Raw genomic sequence first — 19,710 nt, 5'->3', positions numbered from 1 at the left:
GGAACGCATTAAATAGATAAACCAGCACATGGTAAATAGGAGTGCTTGAGAGAAAGAAGACATGTGAAGAGCTTAAGAAGGAAAGAAAGAATTGAGTTCAGAAAGCAAGCAGTCCTTGGTTTCACAAATTCTAATTCTCACTTTGCGGATCGATATTTTCTTGTAGAGGTTGTTCATTTCCCTCAACAGGTGGCTCAACATTGCCAAAACTTCTACGTTCGTTTGACTTTAGCTCATTGGCCCGGTTGTTGTAGCTGACTTTCGCGTGCTCTTACATAGCCAGCCAATTTTCGCTGTACTTGAGTCTGAAGAGTTCTATAACAGAAAACAAGAATGGTCCATTCACAGCATACTTTTGAGCCAGAAAACGAGGAGATAGCAAAATACAAATTAACACTGAGACCAGAGAACCGTCAAATCTTTGCAACTCAAAACTCAAAACGTCTCCAGAAAATTCTAACGCATCTTTACCCTTCATTTGATTTTTTCGAACTGGACTGTAGTCCCTTCGTGCAGGTGCACCACTTCTTGGATTAGCCTTAGGCGACAGCATTAAGTTCTTTTGTTCATCAAGCGTCCACAACTTATTCGCTGCCTGCCGCATTATTGAGGCCGCTGACTTGCCGGTGATGGTCGCTAGATCGAACTCTTTGTTCGGTCCTTTGGACACAAGCAGTGAGGGTTGTGATCCCTCTTCAAATTGCCTTGGCTGTGGCAGCAGGAGACCAAAACGGGCAATCTGCTGATTCTGAAGAAAACAATCGGACATCGTTTTTATGAACCACCGACAAGGAAAACCACTATTCAAGAAAACCGAATATTTAAAAGAAACAATTCAAAAATATTTCCAAGTGCAAGATCTCTACTAACTGACCATTATCTTAAGCTGATTTGAATGGTTCTACAGCTCATTGTAATTTCTATTAGCAAGTGAGCTGATTGATGCTTTCAGGTCCTTCACCGCATTGTTCAAGTCAGCGACGGTGTCCCGCAATTCCGACTGGACCGTGACACTATAATTCACTGCTTCCAGCAGCTTTCTGTAAAACTCATTTCCCTCTAGACCCTCTGTTGACACGTTGGTCTTACGAGACTTGCGGGGAATCCCTGGTGTTGATGTCTTAAGGGAACTGTAGCAGGGTTGGCTGTTGGTCTAATGAAGGGCTTTCCTTAATAGCAGCATAAATTAGAAAACAAAAATCTGAGGGCGAACACTTTTACCTGTCGAACAATAGAGACTGGCTCTACCTCCTCCTCTTCATCTATCATCAGATCATTGTCACCCAAAACTCTTTGGAGATCTTCATCGCCGAGATCAGGCATTGAGGTGTGAACAGCATTACTCAAATCAGGGTTCAAAATTGTTGTGTTGTTTGCTTCGCTCGACAAACACTGACTGAAGTTCAGTCTTTTAGAAACCAAGGAGTGCGCAGAGGAAGGGCCCGGTATCAATTGGTTGCGTGGGTCCAGTGCTGTAAGGTTAGGGTCAGTACTGAGCTGGAACGAAAGCTCATCACTTGCCTGACTATCATTTCTTTGGGATATTAGATATTTTTGCTCCTCGTCATCACAAAATCCCTTGTGGCCGACAGCGTTGACGAGAGCTGACCATTTATAGGAGCCTGTTTTGGGGTTCTTTTTGACGTTTCGGACATCTATTGTGTCTCCAGCCTTTAAAAAACGGAAACCTTCTATATATATAACATATATTAACAAATTACAGAAAACAAATCAAGGCATTATTTTCAAAAAAGTTCATATATGAAGTAACCTGCCTTGATTTTTACCCGCTGCTCGTTGTTCAGTCCCAATGCATTACTGAAGTTGCAATTTACAACTAAGGTTGACTGGTTCTCGAACTTTAAGAACCAGAAGCGATTTTTCATGAAGGCTAGGTTCCGGTCATCAACGGCTTTTGCAACTTCTTTATCTTTCTGGCTCAACCCTCTTGTGTCACGCAGATGGGGCCTTGATCCCTAGAAAACAGCTGGTAGATAGAATCCACAATCGTTTCAGCTTCGACACTTCGGTAAAAACTGATAAAAAACTTTCAAAATTTGTCCTAATCATAATTTTTCGAGTAACGCTGTCAGAAAACCTAAAAATTTTCCTCAAGTTATAGTATCAATCGCAGCGAGACCTCACTAATTAGAGCGTTCTCAAAAACATTGCAAACCGTATATGTAGCTGCCTATTTCGACAACTCAATCACAAAGGAGTGAGGAAGGTATAATGGTAAAAACCCGACAAAAAAAATACAGTTGCCGTATGGTCCATTGTTAATAATTCAGATTACCGGAAAATAGTCGCCATAGACACTTGTGGCCTTCCATTGAACAACTAAAACAAGAGATAGACAGATTGACCACCAGTCCTTCAATAGACCACAACAATTTTGAGTCAGAGTCGGAGTGTCATTTTTACGAGACACTTACGCTCCATAAGGAAAATGCCCTGAAAAAACTTGAAGCATGATGGGCTCATATGGCACGGAAAACTCATCACAGAAGTATTTCACAAGGATCAGCAAATGCATTTTGTCAAAGTCGGGGGTGATTTACAACGGAATAAGAATAGATCCGAAAAGTCACATGCATGTACCACCTGGATTGAGCACCAGGTATGTACCTGATACTCGATCGCTAAGAACTTTTCGAAATCGGGCTCAAATTAGACGGGACTAGAAACGTTGGTTAGCAGACAGGATAAGCTAACCCATGTTAAAAAAGCAGCTTCCTACGTGCTCTCAAAAAAAAGTTATTAGAGAACGAGCGTCAGGCCTACCTTATTTTTCGGGGGTACGGTACTTGAAATCCAGAATTCTGACCAAAGTATAAATCGCATCGGGACGGGACATAGCTCATTCAGTTGCCCGTAAAATAAGCTTTAAAACTATATATATGACATTGTATTTGGACCAGTATTTCGCGAATTATAGACCAGGGAGCTATGAGTCCCCCGACATTAGGACGGATAATAATAAAAATAATAATAATAATATAGACTTTAGAGTAAACCCAGGGGTTCTTTAGACCCATATCAATTCAATCAGTCACAGTTTGAGTAGTTTTCTGTACAGAACAAGTACCAGTAGGACATCCACATCTGATATGCCAAGTGCAAGAAGTCAGTTCGTTGTAGTATTCCAGAAAATATTCCCAGTAGATGTCTGATAGTCGGGTTTTCAGAGTTTCTGTGTCGTGAAATAAGTCAATACTGGTACTAAGCAGGTTTTGCAAGGGTTGACGCCCTATACCAAAAGTCAGCCTTTTGCCGAGTCTTGAGATTTTCATTTGCATTAATTTTGAGAGTTTTAGTAGACGACCTGGGGTACAAATATGAGGTACAAAATATAAAAAGGACCGTGTACACCATCCGGCAACGATGGATGTGGATCGGAACATAAGGGACAATGAGTAGCACTTAGCCGGATGCTGCACTTGAAGCTGTCCCCTGCAGACAGTGTAAAGACGGCCCAGTCACAAAAATAAATGCGATCTAGTACTCATCGAAAGAATCCAAAAAAGTGCGACGAAATGGATAATAGGTTCTTCTCTCACATATAAGGAGCGTTTAATCAAACTGTAAATTCTACCTCTGTCTTTTTACTTCGAACTTCACAGCTTATTACTACTATGTGATCTCATAAACAATAAAGACAACATTGCCATAGAAAAGTTTATACATTTTAACAACAATAATCGGACGAGACAAAGCGCGAAATGTGAAATCAAACTTACGAAAAAACGATTATTCAAAAGCGACGAAAATTTCTGGTCGAGAACAGCCTATCTCTATAATATTGTCAACAAACAGACAGACCTTACCGACAACAAAAATATAAAATATCGGATCAGCGACATTTATTGGAAATTCTTTTTTAGAAGTTTTAACGAAATTGACATGTGCACTTGGAGAATTTGCTGCCTGTGCAAAAACTGTAACCCCATTTCGAAATTATCTCATTTATAACGATCAACAAGGGTGCTTCAACCCGTGCATTGCAGAAGCCTGAACTACTACTACTACTACTACTACTACTATAGGTCCCGAACGAGCATTAGGACCTATGAGGTACCTCATGCTCGTTCGCTAATAACTTTTTGAAATCGAAATCAAATTTGACCGGAGTAGTAACGCTAGTTAACACACATAATAAGCTAACTCATATTAAAAAATGAGCCTCCTAGGTGCACTCAAAAAAAAGTTATTAGAGTACGAGCACCAGGTACACCTCACTTTTCGGGGGTACGGTACTTAAAATCCAGAATTCTGACCAAATTACGAATCGGATCGGGACGGCACATAGCTCATTCAATTGCCCGTGAAATAAGCTTTAAAACTATATATATGGCATCTAATTTGGACCAGTATTTCGCGATTTAAAGAACAGGGAGCTATGACCCCCCCCCCCGACCACAATTTTATAACTCATTTCGCTTATAACCCATATTATAACCATATTATAACCTATATTATAACCGGGTTATAAACAGTGATATAAACAGTGATATAAAGAGTTATAGTTGGCTAATTATAACTAGTTTTACTAGCACTAACAGAGGGCAACATTGGCTCTTGAGTAAGTTTATATTGTGGGACATCTCTCGGCGCTTGTTCGGGCAGATTTGTAGGACTTTGCGCCATAATAGGGTCCACTGGGTGCCGCACCACGGGACCTCGGGCTATCATGGGAAACCTCACAGTAGCACCCCTTTTGACAATTTTGCCTCGGTTAAAGTTCGACATTTGGCTGATCTGAAAAGTACATAAATTTGGTGATTTTCGGCTAAAATTCGGCTCCAAACGGCTGAAAAATGGCTCAAAATGGCCCAAAACACCTGAAAAACCCTCAATGGACCCTCCCGGGGGGCTAATAATCACCCAATAATCAATTTGGTATGCCCCCGGCATCATTTTCTAGCACCCCGGGAAAGTGGCCAAAAAGTAATGCGAAAATCGTGGCACGTTGCGAAATTTTTTTGAATTCGAAAATTTCACTCGAATTTTTTTGAAAAGTTGGGTTTGACTTGGGAATCAACTTGCAAGTGTTAGCCAAGTCTTGGCCAAGACTTGTCAGACTTGTAAGACTTTTTTTAAGACTTGCCCAGTACTGGAAAACGAAATAAGACTTGGATTTAGACTTGCCTAGTACTGATATAGACTTGGAGTTCGGTACGGGAACGCACTTTCCATGAAGCATGCAAAAATGCAAAACAGTCATGAACCTTTTTCTTTGATTTAAGACAAAAGCACAATATAATGTCAAAAATTAATTAGGTCTTCAGTAAGCCAGATAATAAATTAACCTCCGCATCTTGGTGATACTGATGCAATCAATATGTCAATCGGCTGTTTCAGTTGATCCAAGGAACGCAGTCGCAACGAGTTCTGGTCATTGTGAATATGTGTTGTATTGAGCTTCATTCGTTATGGTTCAGTCATGTTTGATATTCAGTTTCGCTTAGCTAGTAATGAACTATACTGCGGACCAACTTCGAAAATGCAGATATTTGAACATAACCGCAAGCAAAGACAAACGAAAATAGGCACAAATGAACACTACACTTAATTTTTTCTTCCTTTCTCTGACGGCCGTTTTCTGCCTTTTTTATTTGGTTCAAAGCTTTTTCGCTGGTTTCCCATGTTTAGGTTTCAGGCTACAAGCGTCAAAATCCGGCTTTACCCCCGGGCCGAGGAATTTGACCAAAATTATGTAAGATCAGCGGCAACTAGCGTTGACAAGTCGGAAAATTCACCGCAATTTTCCTACATAATTTTGCGTTGAATGCGTTGAATTTAAAGACAAAAATTCAACGCATTCAGCGCAAAATTATGTAAGAAATGGCGGTGAATTTTCCGACTTGTCAACGCTAGTTGCCGCTGATCTTACATATTTAGCGTTGAATTTAGCGTAGACCTTACATATTTAGCGTTGAATTTAGCGTAGATCTTACATATTTAGCGTTGAATTTAGCGTAGATCTTACATATTTTTGCGTAGAATTTAGCGTTGATCTTACAAAAAATAAACGCGTAGAACTCTGGGTATAGGACTCGAACCACTGCCCTCCTGTTGACTTGTCGCCTCTTCTACCATTGCGCCACCGTACCTTGGTTTCCTTAAGAGCCGAAATCCTTTTAAAGCGTAGATCTTACATATTTTGCGTTGAATTTAGCGTAGATCTTACATATTTTGCGTTGATTTTAGCGTAGACCTTACATATTTTGCAATGAATTTAGCGTAGAACTTGCATATATTTCGTTGAATTTAGCCTAGATTTTACATATTTTTCGTTGAATTTAGCCGAGATCTTACATAATTTCAACGTATTCAATCATGTGAGAAGTACTGGGAAAAATTTAAAATTTTTTTTAAGTTTTGAAAAAAAATTGAATTCCTAAAATGGTTTGAAATGGTTTTTGCACCGTAAGAGAGCAAATGGTTATTTTTTGCTGACTTCATTTTTCTCAATTGTGCAGTATAGGGGTCGAAACAGTAAAAAAATTAATTTTTCGAAAAAAAACTTGAAAAATTTGAAATCTTCAAATGGTCTGAATTGGATTTTGCACTAAAAAAGAGCACTAAAAAGGGATTTTTCTCACCTGTGCAGTATAGGGTTGAAACAGTTAAAAAAATTAAATTTTTGACAAAAAAAATTGAAAAACTTGAAACCGTAAAATGGTGTCAATTGGCTTTTGGACTATATGAGAGCACTAAAAAATGATTTTTCTCTGACTTCACATTTCTCACCTTTGCAGCATAGGGGTCAGAACAGTGAAATTGATTTTTCGATAAAAAAACTTGGAAAAGTTTTTTGAAATTGTAAAATGGTCTCAAATGGATTTTGCACTATAAAAGAGCACTAAAAAGTGGTTTTTTGCTGACTTCGCTTTTCTCACCTGTGAAGCATAGGGGTCGAAACAGTGAAAAAATTGACTTTTTGAAAAAACACTTGAAACACTTTTGAAATCATAAAGTGGTCTGAAATGGAATTCAAAAATTCAACCTTAAATTTGTCAGACCTCTGCCAAAATTCTATGCAAAATAAGTAAGACTGGTGTTGAAAGCGTTGAATTTATGTAAGATCTACGCTAAATTCAACGCTAAATATCTAAGATGTACGCTACAATTCAACGCTAAATATTTAAGATCTACGCCAAACTGCAAGGCAAAATATGTAAGATTGGCGTTGAATGCGTTGAATTTATGTAAGATCTACGCTAAATTCAACGCTAAATATGTAAGATCTACGCTAAAATTCAACGCTAAATATGTAAGATCTACGCCAAAGTTCAACGCAAAATTATGTAAGATTGGCGTTGAATGCGTTGAATTTATGTAAGATCTACGCTAAATTCAACGCTAAATATGTAAGATCTACGCTAAAATTCAACGCTAAATATGTAAGATCTACGCCAAATTTCAACGCAAAATATGTAAGATTGGCGTTGAATGCGTTGAATTTATGTAAGATCTACGCTAAATTCAACGCTAAATATGTAAGATCTACGCTAAAATTCAACGCTAAATATGTAAGATCTACGCCAAATTTCAACGCAAAATATGTAAGATTGGCGTTGAATGCGTTGAATTTATGTAAGATCTACGCTAAATTCAACGCTAAATATGTAAGATCTACGCTAAAATTCAACGCTAAATATGTAAGATCTACGCCAAAATTCAACGCAAAATTATGTAAGATTGGCGTTGAATGCGTTGAATTTATGTAAGATCTACGCTCAAGCGTAGATCTTACATAAATTCAACGCATTCAACGCCAATCTTACATAATTTTGCGTTTTTTAGCGTTGACACCTCGGCCCGGGCCTTAAGTTTTATAAAAGTGACTCAGATCAGATCAAAATAGCGATATACATTGGTGAGGGTGATAGAGCGCATTGGCATGCAGAAAACTGACATACATAGAAATATGTTTGGGAAAACTTGATTGCATTCGAAAATTCAGACGTTTTCTGAAAAAAATACTATTAAAGTTTCTGAGAGAGAAAATCGAAAAACCGAAATTCCTGTAACCGAGTTCAATCCGACAATGAGCAGCGAGATTTGATTTCCACTATTTGCTTCTTGTCCTGAAGAATTACATCAGATAATAAAGTTAAAATATAGGCCGAAGAAATCTTGACATAACGTAAAATGTTTCACATTTTTTCATCTCTTTCTTCAACTTCTTATTTTTTATTCACATCCCTCATTGCAGGATTGTTTTTATCAACTCAACAGTTTACACAATGTTTACAGCAATGTTTTTAAAAAATATTGGACTACTTGCTCCTCTATGAGAAAATTTAAACCTTCTGTGTAAGTTATCTAAAACTCACTTAATGGTATAAAAATTGTGTTGTAGGGAGAAAGAAAAGAAACATTATAAGGTGCACATAAAATATGATTTCTCAACTGAAATAATTCTAACGCAGGTATATTCGTCCACTTAATACGCTCCAACCCATCTCACACTATTACATAATCGAAAGTAAAAGTTCTATTTCGAAATAAATCGCTCATATCCACAGATAAAGAATAAAAAGTCAACTAGTTTTAGCTCAAATTATAATAGCTGATTGACAGTGAGTAGAATAATCTATAAAGTCAAGAAATAGAATGCTCATGATTAATTCAATTTTCCTCTTAGATCTCCGTTTCGTTTAAAAGAAAATAAACAGTTAAAGCACTTAACTACCACAATTTGTTTAGAAACTGCCAGGAAAAATTATGAAAAGGGTTTTAAAGGCAGCAGATATAAACAATTTTGAACCAAAATTGCTGAAAACGAGAGCAATTTTTTTTTGTTTGAAAATACGGGATTTTTTTAGTTATCAAAATATATCTAGATACTTTAATTTTTGAATTAAGAATTTTAACTGCTATCATTAGCCTGTTGACTCAATGTACACGTGAATAACCTCAAAACTTGTTCTCTTAAAAAGGCAAAATTAGCTGTATCTACTAGTGTTCCATTAATTGGGTTAAAATATTTTATTTTGAGAATAATCATGAAAATAATTAAATTTTGATGGAGAGACTGAAGAGTAATGAGCCTAGAAATATTTCGGAGAAACTCCTCCATATAGTTCAATTCAGGTGGAATCAGTGTTTTCACCAATTTATGTGCACTTTTGTGTTTGTTTACTTTTTGTCTTGAGTGAATAGATCTATGGGAAAAAGTGCGCCATTTTCGAGCCTAAACGAAAGCAATTTCTAATATAAAACGTAAAGTTGGTTTGAGACATCACAAATTTGCTTCCAGATAAACTCCTTGTTATCTCTTCTGGAACTATTAATTTGAGTAACCAATAAAAGCATATTTTGTAAAAAAGAAGCTTTTGATAATATTTTTTTGGTGATCAAAATTTTTTCAAAAAACTATTGAATGTAGTCAAAATCATTTCTCAGAATTGTTGGAGACAACACGTGTTGTTGATAATTGTCTACAGTTTTCTCGTGAATAAATTCTATCTTAAGCTCCAGGTACTGCATCTGTTCAAGGGTCTCATAAGACGTGAAGCCAATTGCTCTTCACCGTCTTTCAGTGCCCAAATAGGGTAATTGAAAACACAATGGTCATCGTTGTATTGAGTAATCAAACAGCACTATGCATTTCCTTCACCGCGACAAGTTAAACAAATTTTGTCTTCAGCTTAACTTTGGTTAAATATCAAAATATGCTATCTGTATAGCTCCAAATAAAAAAGTCCTCAAGTTCGGAGAACTGAAAAATTAATAGATTGTTTATTCTTCTTGGTTATTTTACGTAACCACTAAAGGAAATTTTGTCCTAATTTATGGAAATTATGTCAATTCAATTCTTACTCATAGAAATAAATATGTAATAAATAATTTGTTTTCAAATATTTTTTTCTAAGCAATAATTTGTCTTTTTAAGTTTTTACTTCACTAGCCATTGTCTCCGGCAGCTGTTTCTCAAATGGTTGATTATTTGTTATCGGAAACTGAGTCTAGAAATTGTTTCTTTTTCATGCAGTTAGTCAATGTTGTAATCTCCCATTAGAAACAGGTGTTTCATCCCAATTGCAGTTGTCCGTTACCCAAAAGTAATTGTCAAAAACAACAAGGAGGTTCGTTCATGTGCGTTTGCACATGATGTTCCGTTTGCTCATGATGTTTTTACTTAATTGTCAACCAAATGAAGAGATTACAAAAACAGATGTTTGAGTTTAAAAAAATCGTTTCACACCCAATCTACTAATTGAATTACATAATGCCATGCCTCAATACAGCGCTCACAAGATCTGCCAATGAAAAGACTACGCGAAAAAAAAAGAAAATAAGGAAAACTAAAAAAATTAACGGCAAAACACTTAATATCTAAATGTAAAAGCACCCTGTAAAGAGCGTTAAAATGACATCAGATAAAACTTTAACTACACTTTACTTTTTCCTAACCAAACATCAGATGAAAAGTTTTCTGAATGAGACTAGATAACAAATCGACAAAGAGAACAAGCAATGAGGCGAAATTCAAATATTAATCAACGTTTTTTAAACCAAGAAATTTCAAAAGTCTTAAAAATCATTAGTTTTTAACTAAATAATCCTCGATAAAATGCTAATTGTCATTACAAAACCAAAAGGACCTGTTTTTAAATGGACCTGGTTAAATTAAGTAATCGAAACGAACTAAGGAAAAACTCAAAAAGTTACAAACGACTAGCGAAAACACAAACTATTTCTACCATTAAAACCATTAGCTATTATCCGAATATTATGTATTTTTAATTCAATTGCTGTTTCTACTAATTCAGTTGAAGGATTTATACTGAGAGATTAGATGAGATTACTTGGGCCACATTTTAAGACCATTGGGATCTGTTATTACGCGATTGCTCTGAAAGAACACTCTGAAAAAACGAAACACCAAAATTGACCACTCAAAAAACGTTTTCAAAAACGCACATTGCCCAACAAACAAAACACCATTCCATTGACAAATAATGTCATTAGACATTGTTATTTTTGAAATGCAAGAAATTGGATGGTACCTCTCATTGCTGAAAACAAGTTACAATTTGACGAAAAGAACAACAAAAACTGAAAAGCTTGAAAAATATTTGAAAATGTATATCATAAACTTTAATACTATTGGCTATAAACTGACTCTCCCGGTAACATCATTCATTCAATCCTCAATTACAAGCTTAAGAGACCTGTCGACAAATTAAAGCTACCTGAAAAACAAAAAACAGGCAAAAACAGCAAATTCACGAAAAAAAATTGATCGAGAAAAGTGTCGAACACTTTCAAAAATTTAATATTCACTAAAAAGTTTTCTATTCAATTGATTTCTTAGAGCAATAGGATTCCTATTTTTTAGCAATATAACTTCAAAAAATCGACAAATAGGAACAAATACAATAGAACCACGAAACTTTTAAGATACCTCGTATTATCAACGCCATTAAATACATTAGCTTTCAACGGAAGCATGGGAATACGCGAATTTATGCCTCAATGGGACAAAAGGATTGTTTGTCACTCATAATTTATCAATAAGATCTGAGAACAAGTTGTTTACTATGAAAACAATAACAAAGGCAAGCAAAAGAAATTTCAGAAGAAAAGTTGCAGAAGAAATTGTCGAAGCAATTTAAAACGTAACCTTTTCTTTGAAAACTTTATCTATGATCTTTTGAACGTCTTCCCTAAACCAATGGGAAATATCAGTAATAGGATAAAGTGCCAAGACTTCAAAAAGACCCATAAAACGAAAAGTTACCGGAAAAACTTGAAAAAAGTTATGAAATATCGTGGCATTGAAGTTTTAAAACTAATAGGTAGAAGATAAAACTGCTACCCAGATTTGTTTTGACTGCAGTAAAAAATTTTTTTCTGTACTGAGAGTGACTAACAGTTCACAAAAAAAGTTTAGGATTGGAAAAGGTTTTAAAAAAATTTTGAAAAATTATTTCTAAAGTCTTAACAGCCATTAAACTCAAAAGCTTTCAACGGAGGTCAGTAACCACGCTCAGAAATAACCCGATGGGAAAAAGATGTTTGTCATGCATAAGTAATCATTAAGACATCATGATAAGTCTTTTGACTTTGAAAACAACAAAAAAACACGCAAAACCAAAATTCAGTAGAAAAGTGCGAGAAGAAAGAGTCGAAGACAACTAACTCATTCGCCTTTCTCTGAAAACTTTATCTGTGATCCACTGAAGGTCTTCTCTAAGCTAATGGGATTAAAATAATTTTTGGATAATGGGTATATTATTTGGATAATGTGATAAGAGTTCAAAAGAAACCATTAAAAAGAAAATATCCAAAAATCAAAAAAATTGGAATCTTGTGTCATTGAAATTATCAAAACAATAGTTCGAATATAAAACCGCTAACTAGATGAAAAATAGTTGCAGTGAAAATTAGGTGGGTTTTGTCAATACTGAGACTGACTAACAGTTCAGAAAAAAATTTAAGTTTGGTTAATGTTCAAAAAAAACTTTCGAAAAATTATCTTTTAAGTCTTAACAGTCATTAATATCAATAGCTTTCAATGGAAGTCATGCAATACGCTCAAATATGTCCAAATAGAAGTGCAGGGATGTTTGTCAGGCATAGGTAATCAATAAGACGTCACAATATGTCTTATGACTATGAAAACAACAACTAAAACAGGCAAAAATCAAACATTCTGTAGAAAAAAGCGAGAAGAAAGTTTCGAAGCCATTTAAACAAAAATTTTACTGTGAAAACTTTATCTGTGATTCTTTGAACGTCTTCTTTAAGCCAATGAAGCTCTCAATATTTGGAAAGGGTGATAAGATTAGTGGAAGGGGTGGAAAGTAACCAATAAAACGAAAAATTTCAAAGTTTTTTTAAAAATTTTTTTTTTGAAATCTTGTGTTATTGAAGTCATATAACCGATAGTTAGAAGATAAATCCGCTAACCAGAAAAATTTTAGTTTCAGCAGAAAGCATGTAGGTCCTGTCAATACTGAGACTGACTAACAGTTCACGAATAAAGCTTACGATTGGTTAATGTTCATAAAAATTTCCGAACATTTATTTTTAAAGTCCTAACAGCCACTCAACGCTTTAGATATGTTCACTTAATGCTCATTACGAAACATATTGCATTGTTAGTTAATGAGTTCATGCAATAGGAATACTAAGAATTAGTGAAAACCTCAAAAAAAATTCAAAACTTCATTTAAAATTACGAAAATAAAGTACGAAAATCAGAGTGGAAGCCAAAAAAACATGAAATTCCTTGAAAACGATTTTTTTTGTTCATCGGGCTTCTTTTGACTGTATAGGAGGTTTGTCAGTAACGTAACCTTGATATGAAAAGTGACTTGTCTCTATAAAGACTTAAAATAGCATAAAAGAAGAGAAGTTTTATAAAGAAAGAGCTCTCAAATAGAATTCGAAATTTTTTTGATAGTGAACTTCCCTATGACGCCAAAACTAATCTTTTTACCCCCCTTAGGCACACAATAATTGGTTCACTTTTGACGTGAAATTTTATTTTGAAATAGTATTTTTTTAGAAATCATTTTAATTTGAAGAAAAATTACACTAAAAGTGAACAAATATCCCGTGTTCACACAAAACTTCAATCCTCGAAAAAACGAAAATCAAAAAATTTTTTTAATTTTGAACTTCACCATGGACCAGCCTTTCAGTGATACCACTCACATTTCTCTAGGATGAATGTATCGATCGGCCAAAATTGCCTGAACAAAAAAACCCATTTGAGTATATAGTTCCTCCCCCCACATGTAGGGACTGAGCAATTAATTTCGGTGGGGGTTATCTTTCGAATGTGTTTTTATTAATGTTTTCTGATATTTTGATTTAGATTATATATATATATATATATATATATATATATCTATATATATATATATATATATATATATATATATATATATATTAGTTTCCTTTGATTTCGACTGTTTTGGATGATTGTGTTTTGTGATTTGTGTTCTGACGCTCTTGTCGAAAGTCACTTCTGTTCGTTTTCGACAATAAGAATTCATGTCAGTGACAAGTGTCATTCGCAATCATCTTGCGGTCACTCCAGACCAAATGTTGATTCATTGATAGATCCTTTGTCACCTTGGGATCGGAAGTTTTTGTTACTAGGAACATATCTCCGCAACTTTTTGCTTTGCACATCAATGTTGATTTTGGCGTCCGCTTGGAAGCAAAAAAAATAATTCAGAGACTCTATCCCATAGGATCTAGTCGTCCTCCGGAGTTGGACGGGCTTCACTGAACCCATAGAATTATTTGGGCCTCCAATGATTGTCTTTTAATTAATTGTTTTGCAACGGTACTGCAGCAGTATAGATGACAATATAGCTGACTTAATTTCTCTTTTGTTGTGTTTGTCAGGGCCCATGCTTCGTGTCCAAGTATCCAACATAAAACGAAAGTAATTGCATTTGTATGCATTCGATGTCAATGGTAGTTCTTGTTCGAAATTTGAAACAGGTTTTCATGAGTTTTCAACCTATGGTTTAGCCAGTTTTAGGAGTTATGGTTTAGTCGGCCTGTTCAGAAAACTAGCATTTAAAAAAGAGTGAAATCTGTGGAAACACATTTTCTGGTCTATTTTATTTTTGCTTGCGATCATTTGGAAAATTCTCGAGTTTAAATGATCGGACGTTGTCTGACGGAAATTGTGAATTATGGGTGCAATAAACGTGGAATTAATGTTGATTAATGACTTCGTTTCAGGTGCCAATTCTGCTGGCCATGCAGGGTGTCTGTTTCTACCTCCCGCGGACAATCTGGCGCGGAATCTGCATCTCCACCGGTCTGGACATTGACAAGATAGTCAACACAGCCTCCACTTTTGAATCAGTACTCAACCCAGACCTCTGGACTAAGACTGTCAAATACCTCGCCAAACATTTCGACCGATACTTCGACTCCCAAAGAGACGTCGGCCTCGGTTTCTTTGGCCACCTCCGCGTCACACTTTCTAGAATATTCTGCGTTGTTTCAAAGCGATACGGCAATTACCTTTGTTTACTCTATTTATTTATCAAGGTTTTGTACATTATCAACATATTTGGCCAATTGTTTTTCCTGGGCGAATGGCTGGGAGCGGGTTATCACTCCTACGGGTTGGAGGTCCTAGCGGACATCTACCACCGCCGCGACTGGACCGACAAGTCTCGTTTCGCCAGAATTACTCTCTGCGATTTCAAAATTAGGACAATCGGTTCGTAGGCATGCGCAACATTATAAATTTGATTAGTGCGCCCCTGGTAATATGCATGTTTTCTATTGAAGTTTGATTACGTATGTGCATAGTTTGCTTTCGGATTCAACCATTGTATTTCTTCAAATTCTTGTTCAGACCCCCAACTTTGTTTAGTTTGTGGGTAGAGCAACAGCGGTTTGAATAAGTTATAGCACCTATCATGCTGTATGTAGTTTTGATTTCAGCAGACATCATCGAATAATGCTTAAATTTTTGTCTGGATTATCTTATCATGATTCTTTTCTCGGATGCAACGCGCGGTTTATATTTGCAACACCTAACTCAAAAATCAAATATGGTCCGTTTGCATTAGTTTTTACAATTTCATTCTCTCAGAGTTTAATTTTTCAATATAAGAATTTTGTAAGGGCAGCTCTCCTATCAAGGGCAAGGCAAACTTTACACCGCCCCGTTCGTTTCAGCGGTTTCAAATCTGTCAGGATACTGTGTTTTTGCAGTTAACTTTTGTGTACTCTATTATCCGCTATACTGTAGATTACCGTTGCATTACTTGTAGCTCTACGAGTCTCAATATTTAATCGTTCAGCTTTGCTGTTTACAAATTTGTTTTGCTCAAAATAACAAAACAATTCAAATTGAAACGGTTAATTTTTGTTGAGTTTTTGGTTATTAACTCAAATTACAAAACCATATTCGAAATTCTAATTCCGACAACTTGTAGCCCTATAATATGGCTATACTTCTGTAAAGTTTCAACTTTCTGTTTCAAAGATAGCAAGATCAGTCAGAAATATTGCATCTGAACAACTAAACAACAGTAGTAGCAACAGAACAACAATAACAAATTTTCTAACTTTGATGTTAGCAAGTCTCTCTATTGGTTTCAATGACAGCTATTTCGAACTGAACTAGGCTTCGCTAAAGCCAGTTAGATTAACTGACTATGTGCTTTGCACAAAGTTGCTCTCACTAAGGAACTTTGTTCCTCATTAGGAAAGATTGGGAATATCAAAGTTAATTCTCTTTTCACAAATCGAAATTGAGATAAAGATGTGCAATCACTAATATGATCTACTGAAACGAAACACGATAACAAGTAATTTACCGCTCAAGAAAATGTGCTTCAATACGCATTGTATGTCGAAATAATATAACCAAAATTGCGAATTTCAGCTGAATTTTGGTAGTTTTTCAAGCTCCTTTCGTGCTGATAGTCATGTTTTTTTACTTGTCAAATTTTGCATCTCTGATTGGTTGTAGATAAAATTGCCGAAAGAATGTGAAAACTTTTCCGCAACGTCACGTTTTCTGGGTAAGTTTGATGTCATGGGAAGTTTGTTAACCATGTAGAAGATTTGTCCTATCTTCTGTATCAATAACAGGTTGATTCGCAAACCAATCGCAAAGAATCTGATGTAATTTTGTTAAGTCATAGTATTGTTTTGCTGGGTGTTGAGATAGATCGAGTTCGAGTTTCACTTCTTGTATTGTAAACTGCGTCCTAATAATAGTTGCTGAATATAAATGTTGATTAAAGTGAACAAACCCAAATGGCTTCGATAGAATGTAGCATTAATTTTTGCTTGTCTTGCTATTCTAAATTCACTGCTTGAAGCGCTATTCATTTTGGTTTTAAAATTATTAAGCTCAGCCACGACATTGCTGTCCTGTTTTTCATCGCGAAAACATCTCTTCCAGGTATTACTGGGGAGAGTCTCACTTTACTGGTCTCTTGTAAACTCCGTCGCTCCTTCGAACGATCGCTGATCGAATCACACCGTCAGACCCGTCAATGGATTCTGTAACTCGAACTAGATTATGATATCCACTGCTATAGCTAGCCTCTCGCGGTCTTCGATCAATCCAACGAGATGCTTTTTTAAAGGTTTCCTTTGTCCTAGATCGCCATTTTTGCCAATAACTCAGATTGGGCAAATATTTCTTACGAAATCTGTCCCATATGAAAATTGCATAGGTTTGATTTTGTCGGAAGATCTTGAAGATCCATAATTTTTTCTGCACATGGTAGATAGGGTAAGCAAACGTTCTTGTTGGCAAACAAAAAGCGATTGGGTGTCGCTGCTTTCAAGTTGTTAACATTAGAACTGACTGGAGTTAACGTTCTTGCGTTCAATGTCTTCTCTACGAAGCAAATCTTTTTTGAAAGAACGTCTTCGGTGACTGATCTGCTCCCCAGCACTGCATACATTGCTTTCTTACAACTTCTCACCAACCATTTCCAAACTCCTCTAAAATGAGATGCTGCCGGTGGATTGAACTTTCATCTGATTCCTCGTTGAATTGGATGTTCTTTGGTCCCTTCTTTGTTCCATGCCACTGGACTCTGCAAACCCTCTTTCAGCTCCAACAAAATTTGTCTTGTTGTTGCTGATGAATGTATTCTGTTTGCCTCTCCATGCAATGAATCGGATAACTGAGTTGAGACGAATATCTGTGTCCAACTTCGCTACTACTTCTATGTGCACCGCTCTCATAGTTAGACATGTGAACAGACAACACCATCGCTTTTTGTTCCTTTGCCCAATCTTCACAGTGAAAGGCCCAAAGTTGTCCACTCCAATATTTGTAAAGGCTGTTGAAGCTTCTAACGGCTCGTTGCGTAGATCGGCCATTATTGATGCTATCGTTTGTGCTTCACCTTTTCTGCAGGTAACGCACTTGTTCTTGATTGATCCTAAGGCGTTTCATTTGCCTACGATCCGCATCTTCTGCTGAATACAGTTTTTTACGTGCTCAGTGCCCTCGTGTTGACTATCTTTGTGCTCGTTTTGCAAGAATAATTCAACCACTTGATGTTTCCAATGTAGCAATATTGGATGTTTTGCATTGAAGTCCAATTGATTTTTGCCTATTCTACCTTTGGTGCGAAGTCCTTCCTCTCATCGGTGCGAAGTCCAGGAAAGGTGAGATTTTTAGGATTTTGCTGCCTTTTGGAATTTTTTTTTCAGTTTTCAGAGAATCCATCTCTTCGCTTGAAACTGTTCTCGGTGGTAAATTGAAGATACTTCCCTTTGTATATTCTCTTTTTGCAATACTGACTTCGAGTGTTGTTGATATGTGTTTGCTCAAGGCTCGCTGTACGTATGCTTCGGTATTCACTTTTTTGTTAAAAGTTAATGAATCGTTCCAACTGAATAGCCGCTTTCTTTTCTTCAGCCTGTATCATGAAGACTGATGAGGCTATATTCCCTTCATTTGAGGCAAAAATTAGGTTCACTTGCTCTCGCCATTCAATTTTTGGTCGTTTCAAGCAGAACGGCCCACTGAGACACTCACTTCTCTTGAGTTCTTCAATGTTGATTGCTCTGGTGCCAATTTGCGCTGGGTTGTTGATACTGCTCAAATGTTTCCACTGTGAAACATCAATTGTATCCAGTGTTTCAGCTACTCGATTGGCCAGAAATGCTTTTTGTTTATGACGGGAGCTTTGTATCCACTACAACACTGTAGTCTAGTCTGACCGAAAACTGCAACTGCTTATGTTCATTTTGTGTAGACTATCTTTGACTATCTGTTCCTTCAAGCTCACTGCTAAGACTGCCTCTCGCAATTCCAATCGGGGCATTGAAAGATGCCTCATCCGTGCAATTTTTTTTTCCAATAACTAATGCTGAGTCAGCGGACTATTTTTTGGCTGTGAACGTAGATATACCACTGAACACATCAATTCTTCGGATGCGTCAGCACACACCTCAAGTTTGGTTTTATCCCCCGCTATATTGAATTATCTTCTATCGATGCTTGGTGCAGCTACAATTGAAGTTGTTCTTTTCACCTCAAGAAATCTATTGCTTCACTTGGTTCCAATTCTTTGACTCAATGTTGTTCATTTTTAGTCCAGATGCTTTTCAGGAGTCGTCTCAATAGAACACTGAACGGAGCCAACAATTCAAACGGGTCGAATACTTAAAACACCATCGACTTCAGGTCTTCTGGGGTTGATTTGGTAACTGCGTCGTTGTTGCTTATCCACTTCTTCAGTTCAAATCCATGTTGTGAGAGAAGAGGTTCTAGCTGAATGAAGACTTCAATTGACTCTTGAGGAGTTCTATTGTTTTGATGAAATTGTCTTGGTATAAGGTGTTCTGTATTGCTTTTGCCGCTTTCGGGTACATTTCTTCATTGTCGAGTCCCACTGGCTTGAGTGCATAGTGGTAACAAATTGGAGAACTCTTAGCTCGACAGACATTGCTCGGCGACAAGGTCATCGCTGATCTTCGTATATTTGAACATGTTCGTTAGTTCTCGGACGACATGGAAACCTCAAGCAACTTCTATCCTGTTAGCCAACTTGCACTTTTGGAAACATGGGTTCGATGTCAGCTGTCAATGCTATTGGTCTTTCACCAAATCTGAATATCATTCCAATCAACCCGTCTATCAGATCACGGCCTGCTATTAGCTTGTCATTTAGGCAAACTTCTTTGTACTTTTTTGCAGCATTGCAAACACGTCTGACTTTGCCACGCTTG

The 19,710-nt window shown here is 36.5% G+C and overlaps 1 protein-coding gene across 2 annotated transcripts in view; it reads left to right on the top strand.

The window, feature by feature from the left end:
- LOC142338877 (innexin unc-9-like) overlaps positions 1–19,710 on the top strand; it is a 94,109-nt gene that overhangs the window by 54,855 nt on the left and 19,544 nt on the right. For both annotated transcript variants that reach the window (XM_075388623.1, XM_075388624.1), the window contains one exon: positions 14,725–15,214. In XM_075388623.1, the coding sequence (XP_075244738.1) occupies positions 14,725–15,214 (490 nt within the window). The remainder of the gene's footprint in view (positions 1–14,724; positions 15,215–19,710) is intronic.

Source organism: Convolutriloba macropyga, chromosome 1 (genome assembly GCF_964194025.1).
Source record: "Convolutriloba macropyga chromosome 1, txConMacr16.3, whole genome shotgun sequence".
Classification (NCBI taxonomy): Eukaryota; Metazoa; Xenacoelomorpha; order Acoela; family Convolutidae; genus Convolutriloba; species Convolutriloba macropyga.
Note: the sequence above shows the minus strand (reverse complement) of the source record. Positions and strands in the feature narration are given on the sequence as shown.